The sequence below is a fragment of the Elephantulus edwardii genome, unplaced genomic scaffold (genome assembly GCF_000299155.1).
Source record: "Elephantulus edwardii isolate Elephantulus edwardi_28Jun2011 unplaced genomic scaffold, EleEdw1.0 scaffold00203, whole genome shotgun sequence".
Classification (NCBI taxonomy): domain Eukaryota; kingdom Metazoa; phylum Chordata; class Mammalia; order Macroscelidea; family Macroscelididae; genus Elephantulus; species Elephantulus edwardii.
Window position 1 is genome coordinate 1,627,969 of NW_006399953.1, and position 14,826 is coordinate 1,642,794.

General features: G+C 42.0%; 1 protein-coding gene across 1 annotated transcript in view; it reads right to left on the minus strand.

Moving 5' to 3' along the window:
- The window catches only part of FAT3 (FAT atypical cadherin 3), a 779,036-nt gene that overhangs the window by 114,272 nt on the left and 649,938 nt on the right, over positions 1-14,826 (minus strand). Inside the window, exons 11-12 of the mRNA XM_006897182.1 lie at positions 12,909-13,062; positions 9,848-10,081 (exon numbers count right to left, since the gene is read on the minus strand). Of these exons, the coding sequence (XP_006897244.1) occupies positions 9,848-10,081; positions 12,909-13,062 (388 nt within the window). The remainder of the gene's footprint in view (positions 1-9,847; positions 10,082-12,908; positions 13,063-14,826) is intronic.

Genomic DNA, 14,826 nt, shown 5'->3' on the forward strand with positions numbered 1-14,826 from the left:
AATAAAATATAGAAAAAAAAACAATAGCAAAGAGCTGGAAACAACTCAAGTGCCCATCAACAAACAAATGGATAGAGAAGCTCTGGTATATTCACACAATGAAATACTATACTGCATTGAGAAACAAGGAACTCATGAAATACTATACAAAATGGGTGACCCTGGAGGACAGTATGCCGAGTCAAATATCTCAGTCAGAAAAGGACAAGTATTGCATAAGGCCACTGTTATAAAAGGGGAATGACATTAGGGTTGAGGGGAGACTGAGAAAATGGGAATAAATAATGTATACTGCATTCAAACAAATGAGGAAGAGAATGGTTTAAAAGGAGTATATGGTTAGGTAATTTTGTCATGACATGAGTCCAGACCGAAGGCTGCATAGTGGAGTGGACTTGGGGGGAGGGGTTGTATGACAATGAAATAATTTTTCTAAGATAAGAGTGAATTGGGGGGCCAGAGGGGCAGGGAGAAAAATGTAACAATGAATGAATGGAAAACCTAAGACTCTGTAAACTTTCATTAACATTAATTTTTTTTAAAAGCTAAATTGTGGGAATATTTATAGAAAGCACTTGGCACTGTACTTGGTACTTAGCTGCAGTTCCATGAAGAGATAGTATTACTTTTACTATGATTATTATTGACAATTCTTACTAACTTTATCATTAGTATAATTTTACAACATATATTATTTGATTATAAAAATTTTATCATTTAAAACTCTTACTTCAATGTTCCATGGAGGGGTAAAGATGATGGAGACATGTGGGTAGAATGGTGTCAGGGGTAATTAGGGAGAATGGTTTAGTTGGTAACTACTTGCACTGCTGATCCAAAGGGAGGTGGTTTGAACCCAGCATGGGAGAAAGATGGGCAATTTTCTCCTGTGTGATTTGCAATCTCTGAAAAGTTACTAGAGGATCAGTTATGGGTTGGTTCCGACTCAAAGGCAACAAGGTGAGTTGAGGTTGTGTAGGATCTTAAAGCAGGGCTGTCTAACTTTGTAGAGGGCCTGATATAATTTAAAAAGCTTTTCCATTCACCCTTGAGTGAGCCTCACTTTTTGGAGGTGGCAAAACAAATATTGTTATTGTCATTCATTCTCACATTACAGAAGAAGAATCAAGGCCAGACTTGTAGGATAACTTGCACAAAGCCATAGTTTTGGAAGCAGTACAGGGCACTAAATTACAGGCCTCCAGAACAGGCAGTTGTCATTCTCCTCAAGCCCACATGACTCCTTGGCTAGTCTGATGACTCGGAGGGCTGTCACTGAGGATATTTGGGGACCCTCCTCCCTTGGACAGATCATCATCATCCTGAGAGGGTCTTGACTCAGTTGGCAGTATAAGCCTAATGAGCAAGCTGTCTGTCTCTCCTAAAAGGGAAAGCAAATGAATCTGCCTTGGAAGAAGTGCTGCCAGAATCCTCCTTAGAAGCAAGGATCCTGAGACTGTCTCACATGCTTTAGACATGTTATCAGGAGGGGCAAGTTCCTGGAGAAGGGTAACATGGTTGGTTAAGCAGAGCGTCCGAGCAAAGCAGGCAGAGTCTTCACAAGACAGACCGACACAGTGGCTGTCAGAGTGGGCTTAAAGAACAGCCGATTTTAAGGGTGGAGAATATCACGGCAGATTTTGTTCTGTTGCACTTGACACAGCTAAGGCTGTGTCGGTTAGAACTCATGTGATAGCTCCTAACAACAACAAAAGTGAGAAATAGCAGAGTCCATGTGCCTATGGGTCGGACACACACATCTGGCCCCGCTGGGAAGCAGCCATTTATTCCTGATTCTGGTGTCCTTTCTCACAGCCCCACTAAGCCAGATGTTAAAGCCTCTGGACAAGCCACTTCAGAATTTACCTTTTCTTTCAAGTTTGTGTTCTTTCTCTCTTTGGGCCTTTGTTGTTGCATGTTTTTGAGTGGGAAACAGCTCACAGCTGATGCTCTGGTGGGTTTTCAGAGACTATAAATCAAACAAGAGGAGATTGTCCCTCTCTCTCCCACATAGCAGCTGGCGGACACAAACCACTGCCTTCGGGTTGGCAGTTCAATTCTTTACCACTGAGCCACTAGATTTCCCCAGCCTAGCACAAGATACTTAGCTAAGCCCTCTCTTAGGAGACTTGCCTGATAGTTATATACACAGTTGCTAACCAAAAGGTCAGTGGTTCGAATACTTCTAGAAGCTCTGTGGTGGAAAAGCTTGGTAATCTGCTTCTTTAAAGATTACAGCCATGAAGATACCATGGGGTCATTCTGCCCTGTTACATGGGGTTGCTGTGAGTCAGAATCCACTCTCAAACACTCAAGTCCTCTCTAGATTTGACTTTCTGGGAAATAAATATTGAATATGTATTTTTTTTTCCTCTCTATAGAACATTTGTAAATGTAATCACTCACCACCACCAGTAGCTCTACAGTGTATGCAACACACCAGCAAAGGAATGACAAAAGCAGGTGTAGACACCAGTGCGAGTAATAGTCCCTTAGTCTCTCTGCCCTGAAACCCGTGCTTCCCCATCAGAAGGCCAACAGCTTGTCTATAACACTTTCCTAAAGACTAATCTCACTTCTTTGTTTTTCTTCCCACATCTTTCATCGTGCTTCTCAAACTGTGGCAGATCTAGAAACCTAGGGTGGGTTTGCAGAGGCAGGAAACAACTAGATGGATTATTTAAACTGGTTTGGTCAGGAAGTCTTCTACTAGAGTTCTTCATTAGCCCAAATTGAAAGGTTAGTGGTTGAAACACCATGAGGTGTCTCAGAAGACAGGTTGGGTGAGCTTCTTCAAATGCCACAGACTTTGAAAGAGTTCTACTCCGTACACTTGGAGTCACCATAAATGGGCATGGATTCAGTTGCAAAGAACAATGACAGTAACTTCTCAGATAAATACATTCCTCAGATAAAATACTTTCCTCCTCCTTCAACTGTGACACAATATACTGGTCTAGACCTTTATTTTATCTGTTCATGCTATGGAAAACATTATTTAATCCAGCTTCTATCCACAAGCAGTCCTAGCAGTCCATGGTACCCTCAACACTCTTCTCCAACACCACAGCTCAAAGGCATCAATTCTTCTTCTATCCTCCTTTGTCATTGTCCAACTCTCTGATGCATAACAAGTGATTGCAAAGACCATGGCCTGTATCAGACACACCTTAGTCTTCAGAGAGACACCATTGCTCTTCAGTACTTTGGAGAGGTCCTAACAGCAGACTTTCCCATGGCAATACATCTTTTAATTTCCTGGCTACTGGTGCCAAGAGTGTTGGCTGTGGAGCCAAGCAAACTAAAGCTGTGAACAATCTCAATCTCTTCACCATCCATCCTGATGCTGCCAGTTGGCCCAGTGGTGAGAATCTTTGTTTTCTTGACATTGAGCCTCAATCTATATTGGAGGCTGCAGTCCTTGACCCTCTGCAGCAAGCTCTTCAGGTCTTCCTCAGTTTCAGCAAGCAGGGTTATGTCATGTGCATATTGCAGATTGTTGATAGATCTTCCACCAATCTTGACCCCATATTTCTTCTCATAGAGCCCAACCTCCTGGATAATCTGTTCTGCATACAGGATGAAAAGGTATGGAGACAGGACACATCCCTGGCCCATGCCCTTCCCAATTTTGAACCATGCAGTATTTCCTTGCTCTGTTCTGAGGCCTGCCTCTTGGTCCAAGTATAGGTTTCTCATTAGCATGATCAAGTGTTCTGGTATTCCCATTCTTCTGAGAGTCAGCCACAGTTTGTTATGATCCACACAGTCAAACACCTTTGCATAGTCAATGAAACACAGATATACATTCCTCTGGTATTCCCTGCTTTCAGCCAAGATCCAACTAACATTAGCTACAATATCCCTAGTACCATGACCCCTTCTAAATCCAGCCTGGACTTTTGGCAGTTCTCTGATGATGTGTGAGGGTACCATGGACTGCTAGGAAAACAAACAGATTCATCCTGGAAAGGGTCAAACTGGGTGGCTCCTTGGAGGCAAGGATTCTGAGGCTCCGTCTACCATACTTCGGACATATTGTAAGGAGGGACCGGTTCTTGGAGAGGGACATCATGCTTGGGAGGGTGGAGGGACAGCGCAGGAGGGGAAGGCCCTCTGTGAGGTGGATTGATTCAGTTACTGGGGTAATCGGGATGGGAGTGTCAGAGACAGTGCGATTGGCACAGGACAGAGCAGAGTTTAGGGCTGTTGTACATAGGGTCGCAATGAGACTCAAGTGACTCGATGGCACATAACAATAACAACAGCAACTATCAACAAGAGACACGACAACTAGACTCCTTGAATGCCTTCATGATTCTGAACTCTTGGTCATTCTGTGAGTTCTGCCTAGCATTGAAGGGTCTGGATAACCCAGCTTCAGCCTCTCTCCTGGACTGACTGTGTGCCACCATGTGAGCCCGTCACCACGTGGAACATTGCTCATCTTTGAAAATCTTGCTGTTTCTTCGGCTGTACTGACTACCCAGCTGTTCATTCAGTATTTGTTAAATTGAATGGAAAAAAAATGTAATGTGTGTTTCAAGTTCCAAGTTTTTCTAAAATCCCTGAAAAGAGTGCCAAGTTTTACAGAAAAGATTTTATGGGCTAAGAATGAGTGAGCTGCTCATGAGAACATTTTTTGCTTTATGTCTCTGAACCATAGGAGAAAAAAAAAACCCATTTCTTATTGCAGGTTACAGGGAAATTTGCCTCACAATAAATCATGTATGATAGTGTGCTCACCAGTACAAGTTTACATTTTACTTTCAGATCGTTTTATCTGGTAGATGTTAGCTCTGGTCCTCACCACGGTGTATTTCTTTACTGGCTTCAAAACCCTCACACCAGGGAGCTTGGGCACAGATCCATCTCTCTCTAAATAGTGGGATATTAGGCCCAAAGAATGCAGCAGTCTCCTCACCTGCACTGGAAAGCTTACATATTTGTAAATGTTGGGTCATGAAGTCATGTCACTAGTTTATGGGATTGAAGGTATTTCCATTTTACTGGAAAAATGAAGAACTTAAAGCTGAAATCTAGACAGTTGTCCTGCTATTTCTCAGAACTCATAAAATTAGCATTAAAATGATCTTTTCCCCTTATGTTTTATTTTATTCCTGACCCAGGAAATGACTCTAACATTAGCATTGCTTTGTTATGAATAATGAATTTAGCATAAAAGAGAATGAGTTGTTTGGCTGCCATCAATACTATTTTTTAAAAATAGAAAACCAAGATATAAAGGTTTGACAAATCACTGTAAAGGCCTTGGCTTTTTGAAATTAAGGATTCAGCTCACTACAGGTTATCTTTTCTCTGCCATTTATACTGACATACTTCCAGGAGTGGTGGTGTTGGAGAAGAGTTCTGAATATCCCATGGACTGCCAAAAACACAAACAGATATGTCTTGGGAAAGGCGCAGCCAGAGTGTTCCTTGGAGGCAGAGATGATAAGATTTCACCTCACATACCTTTGGGCATGTGGCTAACAGAGGCTATGCCCTTGGAGAAGGGCATCATGCTTGGAAAGGTGGAGAGACAGCAAAGGAGAGGAAGATCCTTAACCAGACGGGCCGACCCAGTGACTGTAGCAATGGGCTCAAGTATGTCAGAGATTGTGAGAATGGCACAGGTTAGGACAGGGTTCAGATCTGTTGTTCAGAGGGTTACTATGTGTCATGCTTGACTTGATGACACCTAACAACAACAACTCCCCAGGAAAAAGTGCACAGAGTGCTCTGTGGAGGCAAGGATGAGAAAGCTTCATCTCATATACTTTGGGCACATTGCTAGGAGGGACTATTCTTTGGACTGGGACATCAAGCTTTGAAAGGTCAAGGGTCAGCAACAGAAAGGAAGACCTTTACCAGACAGCTAGACACAGTGACTTCAGCAATGGGCTCATATGTGTCAGAAATGATGAGGATGGCCCAGGGTAGGACAGGACAGGTATGTTTTTCATGGGGTAATGAAGAGTCATACCAATGGCGTCTAACAACAAAAACAAGTCCCTGGGTAGTTCAAATGGTTAATGTGCTTGGCTGCAACTGGAAGTCTCCAGTTCAAATCCACTTTGAAGCACCTCAGAAGTAAGGCCTGGTAAACCATTTCCCAAAACCAGCCATAGAAAACCCTTCGGAGCACAGCTCTGCCCTGAAATGGGGTTAATTCCATGGCAACTGGTTAGAAAATAATTTGGTCAAATGCTGATGAAATAATCTACAACTTCATAATGAAATACACTGAGCAAAAGAAGTCCCACGAACCACAAATATCCCTGTTACTCACACAAATAGAGCCCATGTTCTTTTTGAGTAGGATCAAAAGCCAGTCATACAACTTGGATTGATTTTAAGGCCTGCAGCTTCACTGTTAACAGAAAGGTCAATACTTCAACCCTGTCAGCCACTCCATGGGGAAAAGATGTGCTAGTCTGTTCCAGCTCAGACTGAAAACCTTGTGGGCAGTTCTACTTTGTACAATAGGGTCTCTATGAATTGGAGTCAGTGTAATGGCTGTGGGTTTGTCGTAGATAGATCTGGTAAACTGTGCAGTGAAAAACATTTCAGCTTATAAATGGTTACTATGACATGATTTCTTTCATATAACAAAGCACAAATGGGGAAGCCAGAGAAGGAAAGGAAATGCGATGGGCTGAGGGGTGCAGGGAGGAGGTGGGAGTGGCTACAAAGGGTTAGGACAGTGAGCCTTGTAATGATGTTGTTTTTATGTGCTGTCAAGTCACCTGTGACTCATAGCGACCCTATGTACAACAGCTCTGAAGCCTGCCCAGTCCTGAGCTAGTCTCACTGACTACGACACACCGACCCCGACCCCCATTGCCCCAGTTACTGTGTCAATTCATCTCATCTGGGGTCTTCCTCTCCTGTGCTATCCCTCCACCCTTCTGAGCATGATGTCCTTCTCCAAGAATCGGTTCCTCCTGACCAAAGTATGTGAGATGGAGAAGGGTTTATAAATAGAACATGGTAGTGGTAGACTGAAGTTACACAGGTGATAACACCTCATGGGTAGAACATACACATCACACAAATATGCTTTGAAAAATGGAGAACCTGAACAAGCTCTGTGGATCACATCAATGTCAAATTCCAGGTTTCCAGAGCCTATTAAAATTAAGCCAGGTGAGTAAGTGGGAAGGATGCTGAAAGAAATTTTTGCAATGTTTTTCCAGTGCATTAGGAGTTGCTCTGTCAGCCCACAGAGAAGTGGTTTGAATCCACCAGTGTCTGTGAAGTAGAAAAATGGGCAATCTCCCCTGGTGCAGTTTACAGTCTGTGAAAACCTGCTGGAAGGTTAGCTACAAGTCAGTTCTGACCTGAGTTCAATGAGAGAGTGAACTCATTTAAATATAAAAGTTAAAGAAGATTAGATGTCTTCTTTCAGAAAGTAGCTGTATACCAAACGTCAGGGTTAGGGTTAGGTTATGTGAAAAGAGGGTAGAAACCATGGCTAGTGGCTGGCTTCTTGCAAGATGCTGCTATTCAGCTCTGACCACTGTGGGACTGAGGACATAGAACTGCTGAATTTGATATAATTTTATTTTTTTAAAAGAAGGTGGAAATCTACATTTCTTTTAAAAAAAACACAAAAAACCTCCCGAATTTTAAATACAGATGTCAGCTGATGTCCACAATACATTGTCTAAAATTGAATGTCATACTAATTATGTGTCACGTGAATACCTTACTAAAACCCTACATGAGACCATTTCCAGTTTTCAATGCTGCTGCTGTTGTCACTGTGGGAGCTGCTGGCAGAGGCTGGGGAAACAGCAGAAAGGAGCAGAAGAGAGGGTGGAGGGAGTGATGCACGCACACATGCAGCCCCTTGCTGAAACGAAGGAGGATCTGAAGTGCTTGTTGTCAAGGACTGCAGCCTTCAATATGGATTGAAGCTCAATATCAAGAAAACAAAGATTCTCACCACTGGGCCAATTGGCAGCATCATGATAGATGGTGATGAGATTGAGATTGTTAGCAGCTTTAGTTTGTTTGGCTCCACAACCAACATTCTTGGTACCAACAGCTAGGAAACTAAAAGACGAATTGCATTGGGAAAGTTGGCTATCAGAGACCTCGCCAAAGTACTGAAGAGCAACGATGTCAGTCTGGAGACTAAGGTGTGCCTGATACATGCCATGGTCTTTTCAATCACTTGCTGGAGAATCAGAGAGCTGGACAATGATTAGGTATGATAGAAAGAGAATTGATGTCTTTGAGCTGTGGTGCTATAAAAGAGTATTGAATATATCATGGACTGCTAAGAGAACAAACAGGTTCATCCTGGAGAGGGTGAGACCAGGCTGTTCCTTGGAGGTAAGGATTCTGAAGCTTTTTCTGACATACTTTGGACATGTTGCAAGGAGGGACCAGTCCTTGGAGAGGGACGTCATGCTTAGGAAGGTGGAGGGACAGCGCAGGAATGGAAGTTCCTTGATGAGATGGATTGATTCAGTGACTGGGGTAATATGGGGGTAAGTGTGTTGGAGATAGTGAGATTGACACAGGATAGAGCAGTATTTAGGGCTGTTGTTCACGGGGTGGCTATGAGTCGCAGGTGACTCAATGGTGCATAACAACAACAACAATACATCCCAATTACAAATTCTCAAAATTAAGATACAAAGAGACATTATTTCTGCTGTTTTCTCTTAGAAAAAAAAAAATCTGTTAACAAGAGTCCTGAGAATATTTAGTTATCCCTTCTTTGAAAAAGAAAATAAAACAAAGCACAATAACAAGGACATGTAAATATTACATAATTACATCTTATCAAAAGAGTTTTTCTGCTTAACATTTCCCCCCCACCACCGCATGTTCCATAATAAGCAGAATTTTAAAGGGTTGGTCTTCAGCATTGAAAATTATGCTAATGAGGTAAGAGCAATAATTCAAAGTGTAGCCACTAATTTCTCTAAGGGGAAATATGCAGAGACCCTGGGCTTTATGTTTGTTTTCAACTAATTATCATGTACTTACTTTTCCATTAGTCCAATAATTTTTCTTTCAATTCAGAATTAAGCAATAAGACACTGAATTATATAGAGGCCTGCTTAGCATAGCAGACACATGCCGTCATTCCTGAGTCCTTTGATTTACGGCTCTGAAAATGCACAACCAAGAGGCTGTCTATACGCCCTTTCATATTTATATTCCATCACGCAGTCACCTCAATAACTTATGCATTCTCAGAAGAACTACCTAGCAATTAACTCTAGTCTTTTCTAACTCACCATCTCATTATGTAAAGTGGATTTTAACACAAACTTTATTAGTAACTTTCAATTCTAATTCCTTATTATCTGCCCCCACTCTCACCCTGCCTAGTAATGTCAGCTTCTACGCGACCAAAATACTCAGGGGAAAAAATGGCAGCTTAGAAAATCCACATTGGACTGGTACCACATTTAGTAATTGGTCTTTGCACTAAGGGGCACCACAATAAATCGAAATTGTCATATTTCCGCTGAAGCAGGTGATGCAATTCTTTATAGAAATGGAAATAAATTCTCTGGGCCACACAACACAGCACTTTAACTACATTCAGGATGCACAAGCAAGTCAGGGAGCTATTATTTTTGGTCAAAAGGCAAAGGAATAAAAGGGAGACAATCCTTTGCTAGGAGGTAAAAGAATTCATGCTATCTCTTGAGACACAGAAAAAGGCTCAATGCATATTGACTGAAGAGCTGAAATGAGGTTTAATGTAAGTGTTCTTGGGGCAAGGAACAGAGGTGGGCTGATGAAGGTTCTCATGAAACCTGAGGAGAGTGCACCTTGGGAATGCACGTTAAATGCATGATCCGTGCAGCCCACTTACCAACATCAGGATCCACAGCTTGCACCCTGGTCAGCAGAGCCTTGGGGGCAGTATTCTCATAGACACAGGCGTTGTAGTGGTCAGAAGAAAACACAGGTGGGTTGTCGTTCACGTCCTGCAGGATCAGGCGGATGTCTGACTGGCAGAACCTGCCCCCTCCGTCCGTAGCCCTGGCGACCAGGCTGTACACAGGCACCCGCTCCCGGTCCAGCCACGCCAAGGTTCTTAACTCCCCTGTGAAAACCAATGGCAGCAGATTAGCCCAGTCTTTCTTTGAAGAGCAGAGAATTGATTATACAAGGAGTCCTCAACACAGGAAGAACCAACGGTATTAGCTCGAGTGTCTCATAATTTGAAAAAGGAAATAAACTTTTTAGGCTTTGGGAAAACAAAAAGATCAAAGTTCTGTGGATCTGCCAAATAAGAGCTGTGTGAACTTCAACGGCAGTTTCCAAGGCTCATCATTAAGCACCGCCATGAAACTGTGGGATCAGCGCTTCTTCCTTTTGCCTCCTTGGAGAAGCTCCAAACATCTTTAACTTTTCAAGATTATCTTGAAAGTCTACATATTTCTGTTATATCTCCAAAAAAGTACCAAGAATGGACAGTTTTCCTAACTTCTGTAATAGTCGGTAATATTAGCAATCTACAGACCCAGAGGTGACGTCTCTTGGTTTTCAAATATTTAATATCTTTCTATGCCTTCTTTTAAAGGGAAGTATAACAATCAGAACAGAGGCTGGTTTAGCACTATGGCAGGGTCTTGAAGAATTTGTACCATGCCAAGGTTAACATCTTACTTGCTGGATGGTATAGGTCTGTGATTGATAGAACAGGATCAGGCTCTAAAATGAGAACCCTAGAAGCAGCAATCTTTCTGTCTTTCTATTATCTATCTATCTATCTATCTATCTATCTATCTATCTATCTATCTATCCATCCATCCACATGTACCAATTGGTAGGGAGATGTGCCTATATTTTAACCACTCAAACTGTAAAACACGTCAGTCTCTGTCATTTTTTGTTTATTTGTTTCAACAGATAAGAAGCACAGTGACGGATCAAAATAAATGCTATTTGGTGAGCTTTTTCATCCTTTTAATTGAGTCAGAACTGACTCATGGCTGACCCCCGACCAGGTTGGTGAGGCTGTATATCACATGAGAGGATATTGCCCACCTTTCTCTCTCAGAGACATTGGTGGACTTGAACTGTCAGAGATGTGTCACCTAAGAGCACAAATCCCTCTAGTCCCAGGAAATATTGCAATTGTTGTTGTTGTGTGCCATCAAGTCAGAACTGACTCGGGCTGACGCTGCAGCATGTTTTCAGAAGCAGTAAATCATCTGGCAGAGACTGTTGTCGTTCTCCCATGGAGTAGCTTGTAGATTCTAACTGCATTCCTGCGTGTCGACAGCACAGCTCCTTAACCACCAAGGAGATATTATCCAGGCCCAGTCATCTCCATGGAGCAAGTATTTTCTCCTCTAGCTTTCCTCCAGCAGCCAGCGACTTCTCTCAGACACAGGCTGGCAGGGAGCTCTGGTGGCCCAGTGGGTAAGGAGTGTACCTGCCAACCCAGATCCAGGTGGTTCAAATATGCCAGCTGCTCTGAGGCACAAAGATGAGCAATCTACTCCTGTGTAATTTTCCACCTCTGAAAACCCACTGGAGAATCCACTATGAATCAATTCAGACTTGATGGCACACAACAACTCCAAAGTATTCACTGGTTTCTCCAAGGAACATTCTCCATGATCTAAAATTTCTTTCCCCACCACATTTTCCATAATCCATTCTCTAGCTACTCCTAGCAGAGTCAGGCCTGCACACGCCGTGGGTGGATCAAGTTCTTGGCTCAGCAGCCTTGATTCAGCCTCTGGAATCCTGGCTCAACTCTGATGCCAACTCTTCCTTCAAACACTTTCATCTGCTCTTTCATCACAATATGAACTCCTTCTTTCTCTGTGCTCAGAGAAATATTACCTGCAATATTACCTTTCTTGGGCACAGATTTCATTCTGTCTTTCATTACTATTATTGATTTGCTTATCTGTCATTTCCATTAGGTTATGCTATCTCTTGGACATAGTTTACTTTGTTCACTGCAGAGTTCACCAAAAATCGTATCCCACAGAGTGCTTTTATGCTAACTAGCTAATCAATAAATGCTACCTATTCAGTAAATAGTAACCAAGTGTATAGAGTCCCATATAGTTAAGTCAGTGCTTCTCGGTTGGCATGATAAAAGTCAGTAGAGACAAGCGAGGACTTTGTTTCTCTGAGACTCAATAATTAGCTCCTGTTCACCAGGACCAACAAAACCCTAGAAATAGAGCAGAGCTCAGAGCTGTCATATGTAGGATCACTATGAGTCACAAGAGACTGGATGGCACATGACAATAACAACATTCACTCTTTAGACTTTATTTTAAAATTTCCATTAGAATACCATAGCAGTGAAATATGTTGCCTCCACAGAAAATATCTTTTCCATGAGCCTGGGCCTTCAGTGTAGGAACCTGCCTTAAGTGCATAGAACCCCTCACCTTACAACTTTTGCCTAACGGCATTTTAAGAGCCTGCAGTTTAAGAGAAAGTAGACAAGATGTTTAATAAAGATATGTTAATAAAAATGAGGAAGGGGCTCAAAAGAGATTTTAGCATGGGGAAACCCTCTTACCTTACACTGCTGTCTGGTCTGGAAAACAAATTCTACATTTATGGTGGAACTCTGTTTACACCTTTTATAGACAGATGCTTTAACTCATGTATATGAGAAACAGTAGAAGCAAATAGAGATATCTGACTACCTGATGCTAATAAATGTCAGTAAAGTCACGGCAAGTTTTATAAGCCCAATAAAACTTGTGCATCTAGAGCATCCATCTCCCACCACCATTTGCTCCAAGTACTTCCTAGACAAAGTCCAGGACAGCAGAGCTTCACAGTCTCAGGTTCTACTGTATTAACTACCTGCTAGCAATGAGACCAAGTTCAAACTTAACTTCTTTGTGGAGAAGCAGTGATATTTACCCACAGAACAAATTTCACCTTACCACTTTCTGGATCTAGAAAAAATTCATTATTTCCAGATCCATAGAGTGAGTATCGTATATCTCCATTGGCCCCAATGTCGGCATCCTTCGCACTGACCCTCAGGATAATTTTATTTGATGTAATGTCTTCAGGAAATAGTGCTGTATATGCAGCCTGGGCAAAGGTAAGAACAGATGTTTAGAGAATTAGTATTTTGGAGACGATGGCCATGGTTTCTTTTAAAATGCATTATTTAAGTCAGCCTAGGTGAAGTTTTCGCTCCACCACAGGACTAGGCAAAAATAAACAGTGAAACATGGTTTATCTGATACCTTTGTTCTCCTATGTTCATTCAATCAACAAATATTTATTGAGCACTTACTATATGCTAGGTATTATTCAGGTTATTTTATTTTATAGATATTTTTTTAGGCAAGATAAACAAAACAGACAAAACCCCCTGTTCTTGTTATAGACACACATATGAATTTACTGGGATATCCTTGGCTGGGATATCCTTCTCAGTGATGTCTTGGGACACTTTCAAGTCTTTAAAGAGCAAATATTTACATTTGGCATTAACATGAGATATTAAATCTATTTGTTACACTTTATTATTTGTAACTGAAAGATGTAACCAGTGGCCACTGAGTCATCATCCGCTAATTGAGGTCTAATGTTTATTAGAGTAGAACAACCCTGGAGGAGAAGTATTGACTCAGTGACTGGGGTAATGGGAGTAGATGTTTGGGAAACAGTGAAATTGGCTCAGGATAGGGCAGGGTTCAGAGCTACTGTACATAGGGTCGCTATATGTTACAGATGGCACATAACTACAACAAGAACAACATGTGCTCTGGTGGCTTAGTGTCAAGTAATTATGCTGCCAACACAGAAGTATGTGAATCCACCACAGAAGTATGTGAATCCACCAGCTGCTCCATGGGAGAAAGGTGGACAAGCAATTCTTGTGTGATTCACTGCTTCTGAAAACTCACTGGAGTGTAAGCTATGGGTTAGTTCTGACTCTACAATAAACAACAATGACAACGTGTTCCACAGGGTTGTTACTGACTGATTTTTCAGAAGTAGAGGGTCAGATTTTTATTCCAAGGCACCTGTATGTGAATTTGACCCTGTAACATTTTGGCAGCCAGCAGTTAACTGCTTGGACTACCCAGAAACTTTCTAAGCTATACCGTTTTTGTATGCACCAAGTTCATTTTGATACGTAGTGATAGATCCTATAGGACAGAGTAAAAATGCCTCACAGGTATGTTAGCTGTACTCTTAATGATATCCAAACACTGCATCGTTTGTCCCAAAGACTGGTTAGTGGTTTGCTAACTTTTCTAGTAGCCAAGTGCTTGACCACTGATCCACAGAGCTCCTTTTCTAAGGTTGGGAACACTCTCAAATAACCTGCACCCACAGCTGTGAGTCATTTCTGACTCCTGGAAAACCTCCACTCAGTTTCTGAGGCTGTAAATCTTAATGGTAGGGGAGTGGCTTATTTTCTCTCGGAGCAACTGGTGGATTTGAACTGCTGACCTTTTGGTCTGGACACAACCATCAGGGCTAAAGAATACAAGTAATGTCTCTTAGTCTATATGGTAAAGAAAATGGTAAACATCAGTAATTCAAGATCAGTAAAGGATCACGCAATTCCACACTGGCCTCTCACCACTGGCTGGCATGCTGTGTACAGAGCGCGAAGTGTACTCCAGGTGTTTGGAGACCAGGGCTCAGCACCAGCACTGCCTCTAACCAGCTGTACAAACTCACAGGAGAAATTAATCCTATAAGAGCATTCTGTTTCATTTCTCTTATAAACGAAGTCATAGAGGCACAATGAGGGGATGCCTTCTGATTATTTAAGGCTTATTTAATTCTAATACTCATGGGGCTTTTGGCAAAATTAGGTATCTGGCCCTTCAG